This window comes from Suncus etruscus, chromosome 17 (genome assembly GCF_024139225.1).
Source record: "Suncus etruscus isolate mSunEtr1 chromosome 17, mSunEtr1.pri.cur, whole genome shotgun sequence".
Classification (NCBI taxonomy): domain Eukaryota; kingdom Metazoa; phylum Chordata; class Mammalia; order Eulipotyphla; family Soricidae; genus Suncus; species Suncus etruscus.
This window is the reverse complement of record NC_064864.1, coordinates 72,662,372-72,682,455: the sequence shown is the minus strand read 5'-3', so window position 1 is coordinate 72,682,455 and position 20,084 is coordinate 72,662,372. Positions and strand designations below refer to the sequence as shown.

General features: G+C 58.3%; 2 protein-coding genes across 8 annotated transcripts in view; both read left to right on the top strand.

The window, feature by feature from the left end:
• Positions 1-13,760, top strand: part of PACS2 (phosphofurin acidic cluster sorting protein 2) — a 29,144-nt gene extending 15,384 nt beyond the window's left edge. The window contains exons 3-25 of one of the 7 annotated variants that reach the window (XM_049790539.1): positions 371-460; positions 733-858; positions 1,534-1,696; positions 1,904-1,977; positions 2,285-2,341; positions 3,008-3,067; positions 5,247-5,395; positions 5,880-5,970; positions 6,097-6,171; positions 6,550-6,695; positions 6,827-6,959; positions 7,036-7,140; positions 7,221-7,327; positions 7,429-7,583; positions 8,270-8,380; positions 8,546-8,654; positions 9,094-9,126; positions 10,291-10,333; positions 11,172-11,214; positions 11,290-11,425; positions 11,502-11,728; positions 11,811-11,924; positions 12,525-13,760. In XM_049790539.1, the coding sequence (XP_049646496.1) occupies positions 371-460; positions 733-858; positions 1,534-1,696; positions 1,904-1,977; positions 2,285-2,341; positions 3,008-3,067; positions 5,247-5,395; positions 5,880-5,970; positions 6,097-6,171; positions 6,550-6,695; positions 6,827-6,959; positions 7,036-7,140; positions 7,221-7,327; positions 7,429-7,583; positions 8,270-8,380; positions 8,546-8,654; positions 9,094-9,126; positions 10,291-10,333; positions 11,172-11,214; positions 11,290-11,425; positions 11,502-11,728; positions 11,811-11,924; positions 12,525-12,643 (2,466 nt within the window). In that variant the 3' untranslated portion in view covers positions 12,644-13,760. Of the gene's footprint in view, positions 1-370; positions 461-732; positions 859-1,533; positions 1,697-1,903; positions 1,978-2,284; positions 2,366-3,007; positions 3,068-5,246; positions 5,396-5,879; positions 5,998-6,096; positions 6,172-6,549; positions 6,696-6,826; positions 6,960-7,035; positions 7,141-7,220; positions 7,328-7,428; positions 7,584-8,269; positions 8,381-8,545; positions 8,655-9,093; positions 9,127-10,290; positions 10,334-11,171; positions 11,215-11,289; positions 11,426-11,501; positions 11,729-11,810; positions 11,925-12,524 lie in introns of all 7 variants that reach the window. The other 6 variants (XM_049790536.1, XM_049790537.1, XM_049790535.1 and 3 more) reach the window with 6 other exon arrangements.
• A 289-nt stretch (positions 13,761-14,049) lies between these two features.
• Positions 14,050-18,592, top strand: TEX22 (testis expressed 22). The gene is made up of 3 exons (XM_049790566.1): positions 14,050-14,346; positions 18,220-18,318; positions 18,412-18,592. Exons 1-3 carry the CDS (start codon positions 14,056-14,058, stop codon positions 18,574-18,576), a joined length of 555 nt encoding a protein of 184 aa, XP_049646523.1. The 5' UTR covers positions 14,050-14,055; the 3' UTR covers positions 18,577-18,592.
• The last annotated feature ends 1,492 nt before the right edge of the window (positions 18,593-20,084 follow it).

The window sequence follows — 20,084 nt, the reverse complement described above, 5'->3', positions numbered from 1 at the left end:
GGTGGGGAATTGGAGCCCCAGGGGGCCACCTTGCCTTCCCCATTCACTCCCCTGTGCTTCCCTGGGGCCTTAGGACACAGATGTGACACCCATAGGAACCCTCTGCTGGCCTGGGGGCTGTTGTAGGGGCTTTGAGAGGTGCTGGTGGGATCCAGCTGCAAAGAGTTTGTGGGAAGCACCATGAGGAACAGGAGGAGGGCAGGAGGAGTGGAGCTGAAGTGTTCAGCCGAGGCCCAGTCAGGGAGCACCAGCACAGAATCTGCCTTCTGCCTGTGTTGGCCCCTCAGTGACCACACCTCCCTTGGACCCCTGTTTGGGCAGCTGGTGCTAAGTGCTGACCCATGCTCAGCGCTCTGCATCTCATCCCCAGGGCTCCAAGCGGATCCTGCGATCCCATGAGATTGTGCTGCCCCCCAGTGGACAAGTGGAGACGGATCTGGCGCTGACCTTCTCCTTGCAGGTTGGTGTCTCACACCAGGGGGGCAGGTGGCTTGTGGGCAAGTGACCTTCACTCAGAGGCCTGCTGTTCTGTACCCTGGGGTATCTAGATGCATTGTCAGGTGGGTCCTCCAATGACATCCCCCCACAGTCTCTCCATCATGGTCTTGTCCTGGTGCCCACTTCTGTCCCCCACTCCCCCATAGTGGGTGTGGGTACCCTGACTGAAAGTTGGGTGTATGTGCTGAAGTCCTTGGTGCAGTCTGGCTGCATGCTCATGGAAGCCCCTTGCAGTACCCCCACTTCCTGAAGCGCGAGGGCAATAAGCTGCAGGTGTTGCTGCAGAGACGCAAACGTTACAAGAACCGAACCATCCTGGGCTATAAGACACTGGCGGCTGGTGCCATCAACATGGCCCAGGTAAGTGCCCGACCTGAGAACTCTCCTGCACCGCTCCTCAAGGGTCTCCTTTCGGGCTCTGACTACTCACTAAACCCCTGCCTCCTTCATGGGCCCTACCCTGGGGGCTACCTGGAGGTGCTAGGGCAGGTGTGAGGCATGAGCTATGAATGTGCCAGCAGCCCTATGAGCCTGTGTCCTCTCCAACTGTCCTACCTCCTGCCTCGTTCTGTTGGACTGGTGCCAGAGCCATCTTCCCACGATCCACTTTTTCACTAAGTGTTTGGCTGGACCTAGAGCACAGAGGGGAGGGCACTTGTCTTGCATGCGGCACTCGGGTCCAATCCCCAGCATCCCCTATGGTCTCCTGAGCACCATCAAGAGCTCAGAGCCAGGAGTAACCCCTGAACAAAAGAGCTTGGCACCTTGGTTTAGGCTTCAGCATGGAGCAAATCTAGCACCTGAAGCCCTGTTATCACAAAGGGCAGCTTTTGAGTGTGACAGCTCACCGAGGGCCAGGCCAGGCTGGAGGAGGGGCCTGGTGCTGAGCCGGCACTGACCACTCACCTGAGCGTGGCCTGGGGCTTGTCCCAGCCTTTCTCTGCCCCAAGGTCCCTCCAGGCACAGCATAGGGTCTAAGAGGGATGGGGTGGGCTGGCCACTGTCCTGTGGCTCCCTGACTGGCGCTGCCTCCAGGTGATGCAGCACCCCTCAGAGGGCGGCCAGGTGCTGGGTCTGTGCAGCGGCACCAAGGAGGCGGCTGTCAAGGTGGCCGAGGTCTGGGTCTTCTCCCTGTGCAGCCAGCCTGTCGACCATGAGGACGGTGCCATGCAGGCCGGTCCCAAGGCCAAGTCTGTGGGTGAGCTGCGGGACAGGGCGGGGGCCTGGCATGGTTATTGGGGCTGCCCCAATGGGACTTTGTTCCCTGCAGTGTGGCCTACGGCCACCATGGGGGCTGCAGCTTACAGAATCGTCTGGGCTGCCATTGGGACGTCGGTCACCTCATTACCAGGACATGCTGGAATCTCAGAGCACCCACCTCCCCTTCTGTCAAATTATTCCACAGACAACTATTCGGAGGAAGAGGATGAAAGCTTTTCCTCGGAGCAGGAGGCCAGTGATGATGCTGTGCAGGGCCAGGTAGGAGGCAGGAGCGAGTGCTGGTTCTTGCATGAGTGTGTGTTACCGTGTGATTGAGTCTGTGAGTCTCTGCTGCCTACGTGAATATCTGTGCATCTGTGGCTGCATCTGTGTGTCTGCACGTGTGGGAGTCTATGAGCATCTGTGTGCGTTTCTGTTTCTGTGCATCTGTGTGTGCCTGTCTGTTTGTTTGCATGTCTGTGTGTGCCTGTGTTTTTGTGTGTATGTGCTTCAGTATTTGTGTATGTCTGTACATATGTGTGCATGTCTCTGTGCTGGTCGAAACCAGGCATTATATCTTCTGCAGGACCTGGACGAGGATGACTTTGACATGGGGAAGGCAGTGAAGCAGCGGCGCTCGGTAGTAAGAACGACGTCCATGACCAGGGTCGGTGGAAACTGCCTCCCTCGACAGTTTGGGCATTGTGGTGGGCACATGACATGGGACTAAGTATCTCCTGTGGTCCAGTCTCTTCCCCAACAGATGCCAGTCCTAGTGGGGAGGGGTCTGCCAGGACTTCAGCTCTCTTAGAACTTCGCTGGTAGTTGCCAACCAGGAGGGGTACCCCTGTGCACCCAGGGTGCCCGTCCACACAGCCAGGGCAGGCAGCTGAGGTCTAGCTTCTGTGTGCAGATCTGGGGGTTGTTGAGACACACTGTGTGTCCAGCACTGCCCCATTACTGGCCCTTCCCAGGGGTGCTGAATGACCATATGAGGCTGAGGACTTCTCCCCAGGAAGTGGCTCTGGGCTGACGGGTTGAGGTCGCCTGTCAGTGCCCTTCCCTGAGGCCTGTGTCTGGGCCATTCTTCATGCCAGCCACATTCTACTAGGAGTTCAGGGCCCCCAGAGAGAGCTGAGCTCTGTCAGATGGGCCTCATTGGCTGTGGAAGCTTATGGAAGAAGCAGCTCAATGGCGCTATTCATGCTGGTGAAGCCAGTATGGGGCCCTCACTTTGGACACAGGTGGTGCCACCTGTGTCCTGCCCATGATGTGGACCCACAGCCCTGACCCCCTGCTTGTCTTGCAGCAGCAGAATTTCAAGCAGAAAGTAGTGGCGCTGCTGCGGAGGTTCAAAGTGTCAGACGAGGTGAGTGGCCAGCTCCATGAGGTGCTATGCCTGGGCTGCCCTTGGCATGTGGCTCTCTGGTTTTTAGTTTCTGAGGCTCAGGGGACCATGTGTGGAGCCAGGGACAAATCTGTCTTGGCCACGTGCAAGGCCACAGTGCATTTCCCGTGTGCCCTCTGGCCTTTGGGGCTTTAGTGTTTTTGCTTTGGCACACCCAGGGCCCCACTGTGCATGCCAGCAGTGCAGGAGGTGGAAGCCAGGAGGATGCAGGGACAACAGGCTCAGGGCCATCCTATGCCCCGGGCATTGTCCTGTGCGCGACCCTGGCTTGGAGCTCATGATAACTAGATTGTTGTATTTTCTTTATTTTGTTATTGGGACCACACTCATCAATGTTTTGGGTTTACTTCTAAATTACTCTTGCACTCACGAATTGCTCCTGGTGCTCACGATGCTCACAGGATCCTATGGGATGCTGGGGATCGAACCCAGGTCAGACACATGCACGGCCAGCACACTGACCACTGGAGTATCACTCCAGCCTTAAACAGACTAGTGTAAAGCAGGTGAGGTGCACAGCCAATTTGGGCCGGAAGTCTACATGCCTTTCTTCTAGTTCACCCTGCTGCATGCAGGACCTCCAAAGCTTTCTTCGGAGCTTCTCTGGTCCTCAGATGGAGGTTCACAAGGAGGTGTTGGCTTTCATCACTGCATCGGGGACAGGGTCCACTGGCGAAGGCCCTGATCCTACAGCGCCAAGGCTGGGCATCAGCTCTCCCCCACTCTTTGTACCTTTGTGTGTGGAGTGAGACCCACACCCCTCAGGGACTCAGAGATTACACCTGGTGATGCTTGTGGGACTCTATGGGCACTAGAGATCGAACCTGATTCAGCCACATGCAAGACAAATGCCCTACCCTGTCCCTCTTTTCATGCCTTTTTATGTGGCTATGACATTTAGGCCCAGCTTTGGACCCATAGGACAGGCCACATTTGGTATCTGAGCTCCTAGAGCCCCCCACGTGCCTTAAGAGTCGGGTTAGGGGGCCGGGTAGGTGGCGCTGGAGGTAAGGTGTCTGCCTTGCAAGCGCTAGCCAAGGAAGGACCGCGGTTCGATCCCCCGGCGTCCCATATGGTCCCCCCAAGCCAGGGGCGATTTCTGAGCGCTTAGCCAGGAGTAACCCCTGAGCGTTAAACGGGTGTGGCCCAAAAACCAAAAAAAAAAAAAAAAAAAAAAAGAGTCGGGTTAGGCAGCGAGCCTGGTATATGTGAGTGCCCGGCATCCATCATGTCCCAGCTGGCCCTGCTACAGTGTGTGCCAGGGTCCTGAGGGGACAAGAGATGACAGGGTAGCCCCTGCATATGGCTTTTGAGAAAAGCAGGCAGTAGCAGGAGATGGTCCTTCCTGGGTGCTGAGTATCCGCTGCTTCCAGGCTAGGTCTCGGTGTTAGGTTGCTTTTTGGTGAGATCTAATTCTGCTCTGTGCTCGGGACCACGTCTGACTGTGCTGGGGACCATAGCTGGTGTCAGGATCTGACATACAGTCAGAGCCACTTGCTAGCAAAAGCCTTGACCTTTGAACCATCTCTCCAGCCACATCACATAGATTTCTGTGTCCCAGAGGGGAAGGTGTTTTTAGAGATTCCAGAAATGGTTCAAAAAGAGATAACCCCTGAACTGGAGAGATAGCACCGTGGGGAGGGTGTTTGACTTGTGTGCAACAGACCTGGGTTCAATCCTTGGCATCCTGTATGGTCCCCTGAGCTTGCCAGGAGTTATTCCTGAGTACAGAGCCAGAAGCACCACCAGGTGTCGTCCCCCTCCCCCCAAAAAAAGGAAGTCCTTGAAAACCTGGGGGTCAAGAGTGAAAGTGAGGCCCGGAGAGATAGCACAGTGGCGTTTGCCTTACAAGCAGCCGATCCAGAACCAAAGGTGGTTGGTTCGAATCCCGGTGTCCCATATGGTCCCCCGTGCCTGCCAGGAGCTATTTTAGAGCAGACAGCCAGGAGTAACCCCTGAGCACTGCCGGGTGTGGCCTAAAAACCAAAAAAAAAAAAAAAAAAAAAAAAAAAAGAGTGGAAGTGCAGGAAAGCATCTTCTGAGTTCATGTTTCCCTAAAGGAGATATGCTACAGGCACGACTATACCCCAAGGTGATGGGGTAATGGGGTGGTCAGCCTCCCACCTGTGACCCCCGACAGGTTCTGGACTCAGAGCAGGATCCGACGGAGCATGTGCCTGAGGTGGAGGAAGACCTGGACCTGCTGTATGATACGCTGGAGCCCAGTGACAGTGGCCCCGACATGGACGATGATGACAGTGTCCTCAGCACGCCCAAGCCCAAGCTCAGGTGGGTACTGCTATAATGCTCCACAGCAGCGCCTGTGCAAGGAGATTGGATGTGGGGCCACCTGGTGTGAACCTGGTCCAGAGGGTCTGCGGTGTGCGGTTCCTCCAAGTCTCTGGGGAGTCTGGGTGGAGACGGTCGTGAGGGGGTGTAGTCACTGCTCCATGCCCCCTTGGTCCTGCCCTGGGTTTGAGGGTCCCCAGCCCTTTGGGTACTGGCAGAATGAGGGCTAGTGCTCTTGTGCTTCAGTGTCCGTGCCTGCCCCTGCCTTCTGCAACCCTGGCCTGATCATCCTGTGTGGGCTTGGAAGTGGGTCTCGGGGGCCCCCACACCTCCTGGCTATGCCCCTCTGTGTGCTGGTGCTGTCCAGGTAGATCACTGAACAGAAGAGCTGGGCTCCCAGGCCCAAGTCTTTTCAGGGCACTGAGGGAGGCTGAGGGGGACACTGCCATGCACCCCTGTGACCCCACCTGTGCCCCATCCTCAGGCCCTACTTCGAAGGCCTATCCCACTCCAGCTCGCAGACCGAGGTGGGCAGCATCCACAGTGGGCGCAGCCAGAAGGACCCACCAAGCCCTGTGAGTCCCTCCGCTCTGGGGTCAGGGGTGAGTCCCCCTCACTGGCTCCACCCCCCCCCCCCATTCCCCTGCGCTGAGCTGGCCTCAGCATCCCTACCCAGCCTCCTGACTCCTGTCTGTCCACAGGCTGAGGTGCCTGAGAAGACGCGGGCCCTGGGGGGGAAGCTGCCCAGCGACAGCGTCTCAGACCTGGTAGCACATGTAAGCAGGCGGGGCCTATCATCCTGCACACACCACATGCCTGTCACAGTCGCAGGGGCCAGAACACTCCAGGATAGTGGGAACTTGGAGACCCCTCCCAGGACAATGGGGACTTGTGTACCCCTCCCAGGACAGTGGGGATTTAGGGCCCCTCAGGTAGTGGGGAGTCCCAGGACATTGGGGACCACAGAACAAAGGGCCAAGAGCCAGAATGAGTATCTACTGTCTGGGGACTGTAGCTCTGGGAGTGTCAGTGCTGGCCCCTGTACCTCCCAACTAGTGGTAGGTTAGTACTTCCAGGCCTGGCATGTGCCCTCTGGTGTGGCCAAAGGCCTCCTTGCCTCAGCGCCCCGTGCAGCTGTGCTTGTCTACCCTCAGCACAGTGGTCAGGTCCTGGGGGAGCAGCCAGCTCTGCCCCAAGACAGCCCCGAGACTGAACCCAGCAGCCTAGACATCTTCACTGAGAAACTGCCTCCCAGCGGGCGCATCACCAAGACCGAGTCGCTTGTCATCCCATCCACCAGGTGATGTGGGGGCGCTGGGTGGGAGTGGGGCCAGCTCTCGTTGAGGGTGCACCTTCTGGGACGCTGGCCAGACTCCTGGCTGCCCGTACACACACCCAGTCCTGATCGTGTCCTGGCTGCTGGGCCCACAGGTCTGAGTGCAAGCAGGCAGGCCGTCGGGGGCGGAGCACGTCCCTGAAGGAGCGGCAGCCGGCCCGGCCTCAGAATGAGAGGGCCAACAGCCTGGACAACGAGCGCTGCCCAGACTCCCGCAACCAGCTGCAGGTGCAGGACTCCCCGGCTGGTGGGGCACGGTGTCCCTGCCCTGCCTGGTCCGTAACGGCCCTGTATCTCCCCCCAGATCCCCAGAAAAACCGTGTATGACCAGCTGAATCATATCCTCATCTCCGACGACCAGCTCCCTGAGAACATCATCCTGGTCAACACCTCTGACTGGCAGGGCCAGGTGGGTCTCAGCCCCTGGGTGGGCAGGTGTGGGGGACATTCCTGCTAGTCGTTCATGTGCCCCATCCTGTGACTCCCCAGTTCCTGTCAGGTGTGCTGCAGCGACACACGCTGCCTGTGGTCTGTACCTGTTCAGCCGCCGACGTCCAAGCTGCCTTCAGCACCATCGTCTCCCGCATCCAGCGATAGTGAGTCCAGCTGGCAGGGACTTGGGGGGTCCTGCTCGGTTCCTGCCATGAGGGGCTCATCCTGAGGCGTCTGTCCTGTGTCTGTCCCTGCCCTTGAGCAGCTGCAACTGTAACTCGCAGCCACCGCGGCCAGTGAAGATTGCTGTGGCGGGCGCCCAGCACTACCTGAGCGCGGTGCTGCGCCTCTTTGTGGAGCAGCTCTCGCACAAGACTCCCGACTGGCTGGGTTACATGCGCTTCCTAGTCATCCCACTGGGTGAGGGCCTGCACCCCACTTCTGCCAAGCCCCGTCTTCTCCTGCCTGTAACTGTCATTGAAATGGTGTGGGTACTGAAGTAACAGCACAGCAGGGAGAGTGCTTGCCTTGCATAGACCTACCTGTGTTCAGTCCTCGACCTCCCATATGGTCCTTTGAGCACCGTCAGGAGTGGTCCCTGAATGCAGAGCCAGGTTGGCTAAAAAAAAAAAAGAAAAAGAAAGAAAGAAAGAAATGGGGCCGGGGCTGGCGAGGTGGCGCTAGAGGTAAGGTGTCTGCCTTGCAAGCGCTAGCCAAGGAAGGACTGCGGTTCGATCCCCCAGTGTCCCATATGGTCCCCCCAAGCCAGGGGCAATTTCTGAGTGCTTAGCCAGGAGTAACTCCTGAGTATCAAATGGGTGTGGCCCGAAAAACCAAAAAAAAAAAAAAATGGGGCAAAAGAGATAGTAAAATGAGTAGGGCGTTTGCCTTGCATGTGGCTGACCTGTTTTGATCCCTCAAACCCTGTATGTTCAGAGTCCCCATATGAGCAGTCAGAATAATCCCCAAACATCAGCAGATGTGGCCAAAAACAAAAATATAAGGGGGGAGTGTATGGGTGTCTAAGGAACCCCACTGCAAGCCAGCTATTTTAATCAGGCCATTGGGACTGGGGCCTAGTCTGACCCCCAGCCCATGGCCTGCAGGCTCGCACCCTGTGGCCCGCTACCTGGGCTCCGTGGACTATCGCTACAACAACTTCTTCCAGGACCTGGCCTGGCGTGACCTGTTCAACAAGCTGGAGGCCCAGAGCACTGGTGAGGGCAGGGGATGTGGGGTGCCCTGTGGGTGGGCAGCAGCCTTGGCCTCCATTCTGCCTCTGCCAGCTGAGCTTCTGAGCTTGCAGAGCAGCAGGCCACTGGGCTGGGCAGCCCCGGCGTTCAGCTGGCTGCACCCACCCAGCAAGCCACCTCCCCGTGCAGTGCAGGACACGCCCGACATCGTGTCAAGGATCACTCAGTACATCTCAGGGGCCAACTGTGCCCACCCGCTGCCCATCGCAGAGGCCATGCTCACCTACAAGCAGAAGAGGTATCTGCTCTGTGTCCTTGTATCCCTACATTGGAACACGGGGATCCAGGAATGGGCAGGGCTGCACCCCAAGGCTGGGTCCTAATGCCCCAGCCTTTTCTACCTCCATGTTTCCCAGAGTGGGTGATGCTGGTCCCCAGGGACATTGAACAGGAGCACCCTTGGGTGCCACAGGGCACTTTTGTTTGCTTAAAACGGATGGGGGGAAGGGAGACAGGAACCGAGTGAGGTTTTTCCTGGAAAGGGCTGTGGCCCGGAGCGTTCAGTACCTTTTGTATCATCACCATGTGCTTCTCTGCCCATAGAGCCCTGGCTGGGCTGTGGGCTGGAGGGGCAGAGGAGGCTGGCCCCCAAGAGTGAGGTGCAGGTGGCCATGATGTATGCCACATAATCCCCACAGTAACTGTGTCTTGTTTTCTCTCCGGCGCTTTCTGAAAAGGAGAAAGAACTTTCATTTTGACTTTACCCTCAGGTACCACGACTCTGGCCTCTGCCCATCCCAGGCTGGTCTTTAGGGCTGTTTAGCAGAGTCCAAATGTGGGGTGCCCCGAATATGCCGCCTCCAGGGCAGAGGCCCTATGGCCTTGTGGAGTCTCAGACTGCAGTGCCATTGCCCTCACAAGGAGCAGGTGCCTTGGGTCGGTCATTGCACCAATGATCAGTCAAGCCAACCTCCCCAGCTTTCCTGGCCTTGGGCTCTAGGGTATTCTGAGAAAAGTCCCCATGGCACAGGTGGGTCCAGGTGGACCCCGGAGGTGACCTCTCATCACACTGCCCTGTGTCCTGCTAAACAAGCCTGAGCAAAGGAGAGAAAGACCAGCCAGGGGCCGCTCCTCCCTGACCCACTCCATCAGGACCCCACCGCATGACTGGCCTTGGCTCAGCTCGTGGGGACACCCAGACTCTTATCCACGGGGCTCCTAAGGCTCTGGGGCCAGACAACAGCACAGCTCTTCTTGCCCAGAGCCCCCTTCCCTCCCTGTGTACACCACTACTCCACGCAGTCTGCCCCCAGCCCCTCCTGGCCAGGCATGGCTGTGAGCTGACCCTGGCCCCGGCCCATGGGCTGTGCGTGCTGGACTGGGTGCATGGCAGCCTCGCAGCTTGGCTTCCAGAGTCATGTTGCACATCCCCATGTCTGGGCCCTTCCTGCGTGGTGGGGAGCCCTGTGATCTGGACCCCCAGGGACCCCTGCTTCTGCCCCTTGCATGCAGGAGTGGCTAGGCATGGGACAACTTGGCCGTCTGAGAGGAGAAAGGTGTGAAGATGCCTCAGCTCTGCTCCACTGAGAAAGGGTTTGGGGATCCTGGAGCACGGAGTCTGCAGGGCCATTCCAGATCATGGCTCCCTGCAGCCATGTGGGGGCTGTCTCAGTGGGGGCCCGTATGCCCTTCCTGGCAGTGGGTACTTCTGGGAGGCCCCAGAGACCAGCTGCAGGGTCTTGCCAGGAGGAGATCCAGTGACACCTGCTCCAGGACACTTGCTTGACCTACTGGTTCTGGGGGTGCCTCTTGGGAGTCTCAGTCTGCCAAAGGCCCTTCTTGGCCCTTGCTGACCAGACTGCAAGAGGAGCGGGGTGGGACATGACCAGAGCCAGCCCAGATGGGACTGGTGATGACCTCTCTCCTTGCTCTAGCCCTGATGAAGAGTCTGCACAGAAGTTCATCCCCTTCGTAGGGGTGAGTGTCCCGCATGGTTCAGAGCTCCAACTCTTCAAGGCCATGGATCAGAACCACAGAGAGGGAGTAGAACCATGGGGAGGGGTGGCAGAACCTCACAGGGAGGAGCCAGAGAGATAGCATGGAAGTAGGGTGTTTGCCTTGCATGCAGAAGGACGGTGGCTTGAATCCCGGCATCCCATATGGTCCCCCAAGCCTGCCAGGAGCGATTTCTGAGCTAGAGCCAGGAGTAACCCCCGAGTGCCGCCGGGTGTGACCCCCCCAAAAAAAAACTATTAAAAAAAAAAACCCTCGGGGGCCGGGCGGTGGCGCTGGAGGTAAGGTGCCTGCCTTGCCTGCGCTAGCCTAGGACGGACCGCGGTTCGATCCCCCGGCGTCCCATATGGTCCCCCAAGAAGCCAGGAGCAACTTCTGAGTGCATAGCCAGGAGTAACCCCTGAGCATCACAGGGTGTGGCCCAAAAAAAAACCAAAAAAAAAAAAAAAAAACCCTCACAGGGAAGGGGACAGCCACACAGGATACACAGGGTACAGAACCACACTGGGGGTGGGGGTAGAACCAACTAGCTGATGGGCCGGTGGGTGAGTAGTGCCCGACAGTGCCCAGCACTGCCCTGGCCTATCCTTTCATGGGCCCAAGAATGGACATTTCCTGCTAGGAAAACCAGACTGCTGCCTCTTGCCTAATGGGGATGGCCCCATCTCCCAGTCAAGCATCCACAGGGCCTTCCATAGGGGACTGGCAGGGAGCTGCAGCAGCCCAGGTGGCCTGGGCATAGGTATAGCAGTGGCTGTAGACTGGGGTGAGCACTCTGCAGCGGTGCCCTGCTGTGTTGCAGGTGGTGAAGGTAGGCATCGTGGAGCCGTCCTTGGCCACCTCAGGTGAGACCCTTCCACGTGGTAGGGCCGGGGTGCTGGCACAGGACTCAGACTCATGGCCCCCTTTTGCTCCCCAAGGCGACTCAGACGATGCAGCCCCATCGGGCTCCTGTGTGCTCTCGTCCACCCCACCGTCCTCATCTCCTGCCACCAAGGAAGCCTCACCCACGCCCCCCTCCTCCCCGTCAGTGAGTGGCAGCCTGGCTTCCCCCAGGTAACAGCCCCCTAGGCCTGGGGCCCCGCGGCTGTCCCTGGTGCCCGGGCCAGAGAGTGAGCCCTGCTGCTTCCAGCCAGGGAGTCGGCGCCGAATTGATGGGGCTGCAGGTGGACTACTGGACGTCGGCACTGCCCACAGACAGGAAGAGGGACGCTGAGAAGAGGGAGCAGCCCAGCGCCAAGACAACGCTCAAGAGCACCTTCCGCTCTCTCCAGGTCAGCAGGCTGCCCAGTGGCGGCGATGCGGCCCTCACGCCCACCATGTCCATGACCGTGGTCACCAAGGAGAAGAACAAGAAGGGTGAGTGGGGGCAGGCAGGGAGGCCCACATGGCCATGAGGGCAAGCTGGCTCACAGCAGGCCTGTTCTCCCTTCCCATCCAGTCATGTTCCTGCCCAAGAAAACCAAGGACAAGGACGTGGAGTCCAAAAGCCAATGTGTGGAGGGCATCAGCCGCCTGATCTGCACAGCTAAGCACCAACAGAACATGCTGCGAGGTGAGGCCACTGCTCCCTGCTGACAGGCCCATCCCTGCCCAGTACTGCCCACTCCTGCACGTCCTCATCTATTCCTGCCCCCTGCCAACTGGCCCTACCTGTCCTCGTTCATCTCTGCCCACTCCTGCCTGTCCTCATCCACTGCTGACCATTACTGACCAACATTGCCTGTCCTCATCCACTGACCAGCTCTGCCCACCCTTGCAAGTCCTTGCCCATCCCTGCCTCTGCCTACCCTTGCCCAACACTACTGCCCCTGACTAGTCCCAGGCTATCAGCTCGGTGCTGGGTACGGAGAGGAAGGCCCTTCCCAGGACCTTCACGGGTTCTCCCTAGTTGCGGGGCGCCCTGTGTGCTCTGGGCTTTTCCGACAGGGCCTAGCAGGACTCAGTGGGACACAAGCCCTTCTAGCTCCTCAGCATAATTGACCACCGTGGCCACGGAGCCCTCGTCCTCTTGACTCTCCTGATCTGAGGCGGGGGTGGGGGGGGGAAGCCTTGCTCTGGGCAGCTGAGCCTGTGGGAGGGACAGAGGGCAGCAGAGGGTGCTTGTCAGGGAGCAGTCCCTCAGCCTGGCTGTTACGAGCTCTTGTCCCCACAGTCCTCATCGATGGTGTGGAGTGGAATGATGTCAAGTTTTTCCAGCTCGCAGCACAGTGGTCATCCCACGTCAAGCACTTCCCCATCTGCATCTTTGGACACTCCAAGGCATCCTTCTAACCCCTCCCGTAGCCCATGGCCCCTGTCTGGCGGGGGACACGGCCTGGTCTCAGCTTCCCTGTAATACTCGGTGGGTGACAGCCAGATCCTTAAATGCAGCTGCTGTCTCCGTGTGAACGTGATCACAGCCTGGCAGCAGAGGATCTGGTCTGCCTTGGCCCCGGTTCCCAGGGCTGCCCACCTGCTGGAGAGGAGGGCAGGACAGAGGCCCTGCCTGTGCCTGCAGGTCTGAACACTTTTCAGTACAGGTAACTCTTATCTGCCGAACCTGATGGTGCCCTCCTGAACCCCATGCCCGACCTGGGATTGGGCGCTGCTCCAACCTGCCCCTGCTGTCTGCTCCGCACGCACTATGGCCCTGCAGGGCTAACCACCATCTGGGCTACTGCCTCGCTCTAGACAGGCCCCCTGCACCCTGAAGATGCTTGTCCCCAGCTGAGCCCCTCCAGGCCTTGCCCCATACCAGCCTCAAGGCCATCCACGGTTCCTGTCGGGGAGGAGGGATCCAGGGAGCCTGTCCCCCACCAGAGGCTCTGCCAGTGGTCCCACAACATGCCCTACAGGAGAACTGGGCTGCACTCACCCCGTGCCTCAGTTTCCCTGTCCACCACGGGGGCAGCCACGTTCCCTGCCTACCTCACGGAGCCATTCTGAGGACTTGTGCTGGCACCGGTTCCTCCAAGGCAGAAGCTGCAGAGGCCAGAGTGGGTGCAGGGCAAGGGGTGCCCAGTCCAGGGGCCAAGGTTAGGTGCCTCCGCCCAGCCCTGCACCCCATGGCGCTGTGTCACCCCACGCCCCGTCTCCCCAGGACACGCGGGCCAGTGTCCACTTGGGGGCAAGGGCCCCCACCTTGCTGCACTGTTCTGGCTCCAGATGAGGCCTCGCTGCCCGTGGCCGGGCCACTGTCAGGCCCCGACGGGGCGGGCTGACAGGCCGAGCGGACCCTGCTGCTCTGTACACCGTGCGACGCTTGTTTCTAGGGTGTTTGTTGCTAGGTCTCTTTTCTAACGAAACAGGACTGATGTAAATAGCCTTTGGGGAAGCAGGCGCTGATGTGTCACGGACCTAACTGGACTATTTTAAGGTGCTGATGCAACAGAATAAACCTGGAGACACACCCCCGGGCCCCTGTGCTTCCTACGCGTGCTCGCAAAGCCCTCCGTCCCCGTCCCCCACAACTGAACCAGCTGGGCCCAGGCCCCAGGGCGGCAAGAGCCAGAGCGCAGGCGCTGCGCGGGGTCGGGGGACAGGAACTGTGCGGAAGATTTCGGCGGAAGTTGCTCGTGGCCCCGCCCCTGCCCGCGCAGGCCTGGCCTGGGTGTGGCTGGTGTCAAGCGAGGTCACAGAGGGCGGGGTGCGTGGGTGGGCGGGCCGTGGCTCCGGATCACTCGGGGGAGCAGGAGAGAGACACCATGGAGTGGGCGGGCCCCCGGAGCGGGAGCCGTGTGCCGGGATGGAGGCTCCCTGGGGTCCGGGCCGCCCCAGGGAGCCTGCGCGCCGCGTGGCCAGCCCGATTTGACCAGACCCCGACGGCCCCAGGGAGCCGCGGGACGCCCTGGCCAGAGGCTGGGAGCGGAGCTGCGGGTGAGGTGGGCTTGCACGGTTGTGGGGACGCGAGCCGGGTGCCCACGGCCCACGGGGCGCAGACCAAGGCGACCCCGGCCCGGAGCAGCTGTCCACAGGGCCTGCAGACTCAGGACTGGGTAAGACAGACGGGGATCCAGGCCAAGCCTGGGAACAGCTCCGCCTGGGGAGGCTGGTCAGTGTGGGCCAAGGGAGGAGGGGGCCTCCCGAGAAGAAGGGCGGGGTTTCTGGTAACCGAGACCCTGCGTACTGGCCTGGGGTGGACAAGGAACACCTCGCAGCACACAGACAGGGAAAGGCTACTGTTGGCCCTGCCAGCCACCCTCACTGGCCTTGACCTCAGTGCGGAACACAACCTTACCTGCCTGAGATCAGGGTTCCAGCCCTGGCTGTGCAGAACTTCACCATATGGATCTGTAGCTCCAGGTAGTTAAGATGCATGGCAGAGGCGTGCAGAAAACTAAACATTCAGTTTCCTTGGAAAAGAAAAAAGTATTTTCTGCACAGAACACATTAAGTAACAAACAAACAACCAAAACAAAACAAAAACAGGGTCAAAGTAAGAGCAGAGGGAAGGGAGCTTGTCTTGCACACAGCCAACGTGAATTCTATCCTGGCATCCCATTTGGTCCCTCAAACCCATCAGGAGCATTACTGGGTGTGGCCCAAAAGCCAAACACACACAAAACACCCATGAAAGTTTTGATCGGAGAGAATAGGTATACAGTCACCTGTGTTTGATCCCCAGCACTGCACATGGTGCACCTGTGCAGACCTGTAAAGCAAACGCCCTCCCCGCTGTGCTCACTCTCTGGCCCAAACTCCTCATGCAATAGCATGAGCAAGAAGTGGACCTGAGGGCCCGGAGAGATAGCACAGCGGCGTTTGCCTTGCAAGCAGCCGATCCAGGACCAAAGGTGGTTGGTTCGAATCCCGGTGTCCCATAGGGTCCCCCGTGCCTGCCAGGAGCTATTTCTGAGCAGACAGCCAGGAGTAACCCCTGAGCACCGCTGGGTGTGGCCCCCCCCCAAAAAAAAAAAAGTGGACCTGAGCTGCCCATGCCCTCTACCTCCCCCAGTGCAGGAAGCACCCCCCAGTCCACCTGGCGCCCATTCCTATATGGCCTCAGCACCAGGAGCAACTGGGTCCAGGGACCGGAGCGATGGTGCAGTGGGGAAGGCACCTGCCTTGCTCAAGGCCGACCTGGGTTCGACCCCAACACCCCCATATGGTCCCCCAGCCCCACCAGGAGTGATCCCTGAACACCTCTGGTGTGACCCCAAAACAACATAGAATGAGCACATGTGACTACAAGGATTTCAGCTGAGAGAAGGGTGGTACCAGGAGATGAGCCTCAGTGTCACCACATCTTGCAATAAGGTTCATAAATTCCAATAATTTTTCTTCAAATATCAAAATCCGTTGAATCTCAGTAAGGTGGGAAGAGACATATATGTCCTGGTACAGAGACCCCAACAGGAGTGTAGGGTGTGAACAGCACCAAGATCACACACAGCAGGGACCCCAAACAGTGGGAAAGGAGGAGGGTTCCCCCGAGGATCCCAAGGCCAAGTCCAGGATCTGCGAGGTTGGTACTAGAGCCATAGTACAACAGGGATGCCTTGTTCGTGGCAGACTGGATTTGATCCTGGCATCCCATATGGTCCCTGAGCCTCTTGGAAGTAACCCCGTGTGTTCTGCCCTGTGTGGCCCCTAAACCAAAAAGAACCCAAGCACTGCCAGAGTGATTCCTGAGTACCATCAGGTGTGACCCCAAACAATGCAAAGCCAACCATAATCTGCAAGATGGGATCCAAAACCCCAAGCTCAGACCCTCTCTGGCAGGGCTGGCTCTTTCAGACGAGTATGTTCAGTGCACGCTTAAGTGAGCCAAGCCCAGTTTTGGCGCACCACCTTGTCTCACGTGCACAAACAGTCGCACAACTGCCTTCTGCACACAGATCCTCCCCATACAGTGTCTCTCCTGTACCCTGTCGCCCATGCTCATGCACAGTCTGGGATGTGCAGGGCCAGGGGAGGCATTCACGGAATCCCAGATCCCACACAACCTGGGGTAGAGGAGGCCCACATTGTGCCTCATGCTACCATCCTGGTAGGCCTTCTCTCATGGTCCAAGTCTCCAGCGTGACTTGGCCCCCCCAGGATGATTCCCAGCATTCTGTCCCCAGCCTCACTTGCCATCAGTGCTCACCGTCAGTGCTTAACTTGACCTAATCTTGCGGGCACTTCCAGCTACAGCTCTAGTCCCTGCATCTGGGCATCTGTGCCCTGGTACCCATGGAGCATGGGTGGGAGTGCCTATACCTTGGTTCCTGATATGCCAGTGTGTGTGTTCGTATGTGAGCTGAGGTTGTGAAGAGTACGTGGGGCCGTATTCTGTCTGCATGCAGGGGAGCATATGTGTGTGATGAGGAATGTGAGGATGTGACATGGGGGTGTGAATGAGTGTGAGCATGTGAATGAGCACGTGTAGTTATGTGTGTTTGGTTAATGTGTGAATGCATGTAGTTTAATGTGGTTGACTTGTATAAAGTGTGTGTGTGTGACTCAGTTGTAAATGTATGTTCTCCGGGCTACGTGGGACTGTGTGATTGAGGATGTGCATGTGATGACTGGAAGTTTGTGGCTGTACTGTGTGATTGTGGTGGAGTGTAAGCATGTGGCTATAGTGTGAGTGTGAAAAGATATGCATGTACTAAGTCATGCTGAATTGTGAGTGAGTGTGTCTGTTGGGCTTGAGAGTAACCATGTGTTGCCCGTTGTGTTCTGCAGTTGTGTGTGTGTGTGTGTGTGTGTGTGTGTGTGTGTGTGCGCGTGCGCGCAGGGTCTGTACTGTGCTGCTGTTAGGTCTGGTCTCACGTTCTCATCTCTGCTCCCAGCCCCTCACCCCATCTGAGATCTTCAGGATCCCCAACCACCAGGGGTGCCCCAGCCCGCCTTTACTCCCCACCGGCCCCTCACAGCAAGGCCAGCATAGGTCCTGTCATAGAGTCATCCTTGGGGACACAGATTCACATCTGCTCTGAGGGTGCCTGTGGGGCGGTCTGGCACCTGCTTCCTATGGGGACAGTCCTGTTGGGATGTCTCCTGGAAGTGAGCCCTACCCTCCTGGGGGAGGCTCAGCCAGAGTTGGGCTCCCTGTGTCCCAGTAACTCCTTGTCACCACATCCAAAGGTGGAAGGATTGTCAGAGTCTGGAACCCACCTCCAGAGTCTTTGCCCTGCCAGCCCTGAGCCAGGTCACACTGTTGAACTTGGGGCTCCGGTGGCTGTGGGGTCCTCATGCCTGCACCTCCTGTGGCATGTGGTGCTGGGCAGCTCCTGAGAGTACATGCCGGAAGTGGGGTCCCTGGGGTGCTTCTAGTGCCCTTCATTCAGGTACCAGGAGTGTCTGATCCTTCATTATTGTACTTTTTTCCTTTTCTGCTTTTGAAAGTGCTCAGGGATTTCTCCTGGCAAGGCTCGAGGGACCCAATGGGGTGCAGGGATCAACCCTAGGCCGCCATGCTGTCTCGTGGGCTGTCATTGTGTCACTGTGTTGCTGTCACATTTTCCACCTCCCCAGAGCTCCCCTCCCATCCATGGAGGAGCAGCCACATGTGTACAAGGGACCGCTGCAATGCTGTTCACCCATGAGTCCTGTGCAGTCAGGCCTGTGGCTCAGGAGTGCTGGGCCTAGCCTGTCCTCAACTGCTGCCCAGGACACTACTGACCACTATCCAGGCCTCTTCATTGACCACTTTCCTAGGCCACTACTGACTGCTGTCAAGGCCACTGTACTGACAGCTGCACTGACCGCTGCCCAGGCCACTACTGATCTGCCTGGGTCACTACTGACCAATGCACTTATCACTGTCTTGACCACTGCACTGACCACTGCCTGGGACACTACTGACAATTCCCAAGGCCACTGATTGACTGCTGTCTGGGCCTGTCCTGGGCCCGTGAGCTGAGGGGCTGCTGTCCCTGCAGGTATGTGAGCTCCCCCAGAGCAGGTACCAGCGCCGGCACTGGAACACTGACATCGAGGAGCGCCGCCAGCTGGCCCTGGAGTCTCCATCCCCTGAAAAGGTGTGTGTGGGGGCTCGTGGGGCACCCTTGAAGGGGCAGCCTCAGTATCCCCCATGGCTCTTCCTGGCCCTTGACTGGCACTGCTACCCACAGAGCATCCTACAGACTGTGTCCTGGCTGCTGTCCGACGGCATGGACAAGGACGTGCTGCTGCCACCGATGTCCCTCACTGCCCCGTGGCCAGCCAGGGTTTCCCTCACTGCCCTGCCGCTGTCTGTCCTGGGAGCATGTGGAACCTCTAACTCTCCACCTTTCTAAGAGCCGACCTCAGCCCTATTTTGTCCCTGAGTGCTTATTGGAGTCCTGTCTAGTCTCCCCAGGGGTGCCAAGCTGAGCTCAGTTGGAGCTGGGGGCATGTGCCAGGGCCAGTGTCTGCCCATCCTCCCCTACTTCTACGTCTCGCACAGGCCCTGTCTAGGTTTGCCCATGTGGGCACATACAACCAGGGATAGTCAAGGCTGGGTTCTGGAAGTGGGGACTTTCTGGAGAAGGGGATTCACTCCCATGTGGGCAGTGAGTTTGGAAGGGCCCCACACTAGGATCCCAAGAAAGGCAGAGCATGGGCCAGCAAAGGCAGCCTGGCTCCGGGCCACCTGCAACGGTCCCACCATTCCCTCTTTGGGCACCACACACCTCACTCAAAACCCTCCCTGTGCCACCTCCAAGAAGCCTAAGAGATCACTGCTTAGTCCCCAATCTCTGGGGGACCCTGAACATGACAGCCCCACAGCCCCTACGGTGGTTGGACAGAAACTCAGGGTGACAGTGGGTGTTGGCTGACAAGAGGTCCTAGTACTCACAGGCCAGAGTGGTGACAGGGTCAGCAGTGGAGACATTGGATGGAGCCATCATGTGTCTGAGACCCCAGCCCCATGTCCGGGATCCCCACTCTGCAGGAACCTCTAGCTGAGAAGGCACCCAGGAGAGAAGCAAGCCTCTGGGGGTGGGTGCTCTGTCACCAGGACTGGATCCATGCCCCACCTGGCCCCTAGAACCCTAGTGTAGAAGGGGAATAGGAATGGACCTGCACTTATCCCAGAGGGGCTGGCCTTGGGGTGGACCAGCTGGTCCCCACATCAGGTTGGCTGGCAATTGTCTCAGCCTTGGGGGCCTGGTGAGTGGGTGACGGGTAGGGCTGGCCCTTAGCGTATCCCCCATGGAAAAAATAAAAGGCTCATGGGCAGCTCTTATCTAGCCCCTAACCTCAACATCCCCAGGAATCTTCCTGTCCTGGAGCTCAGCCTCAAGCTGGGATGGGGGCACTTTTTTTCTTTTCCTCTTGATATAATTGAGTTTATTACTCATAGAATTTTGGTTTTTGGACTACATTTGGCGGTGCGCAAGGGTTATTCCTGGCTCTTTGCTCAAGTTCACTCCTGATAGGCTCAGGACCTTATGGGATGCCAAGGATCAAACCCAGGTCAGCTGCCTGCAAGGCAAGTGTCCTCCCCGCTGTGCTATCTCTTCAGCCCTCTCATGGAAAACTTTTTTTTACCATTATAAACTCTACTGGTATGAAGCATACTTTGGTATTTTTCCTGCACCATCACTCGGAAAGCTGGTCCAGTCACTGTGTAATGAAATCCTTCCTGGGCACTTGGAGCTGACCTGACCGAGAGCTGGCAAGCTGCACCCGAGGAGATTCGTCTGGACCACGGCCCTCGCCTCCTCCCCTGCTTCCTGCCCCCCAGCACTGGTCTTGGTTCCCTGGTGCCCCGTCCAGGGCTGATCCTCCAAATGAGCATGCAACCCAACGCCCAGCCACA

Excerpts from the sequence above, each read along its gene's own strand:
- TEX22 (XM_049790566.1), top strand. The coding sequence starts at position 14,056 with ATGGAGTGGGCGGGCCCCCGGAGCGGGAGCCGTGTGCCGGGATGGAGG. Across the intron at positions 14,347-18,219 it reads GCCTGCAGACTCAGGACTGG|GTATGTGAGCTCCCCCAGAG; the intron begins GTAAGACAGACG and ends CTGTCCCTGCAG. Across the intron at positions 18,319-18,411 it reads AGTCTCCATCCCCTGAAAAG|AGCATCCTACAGACTGTGTC; the intron begins GTGTGTGTGGGG and ends TGCTACCCACAG.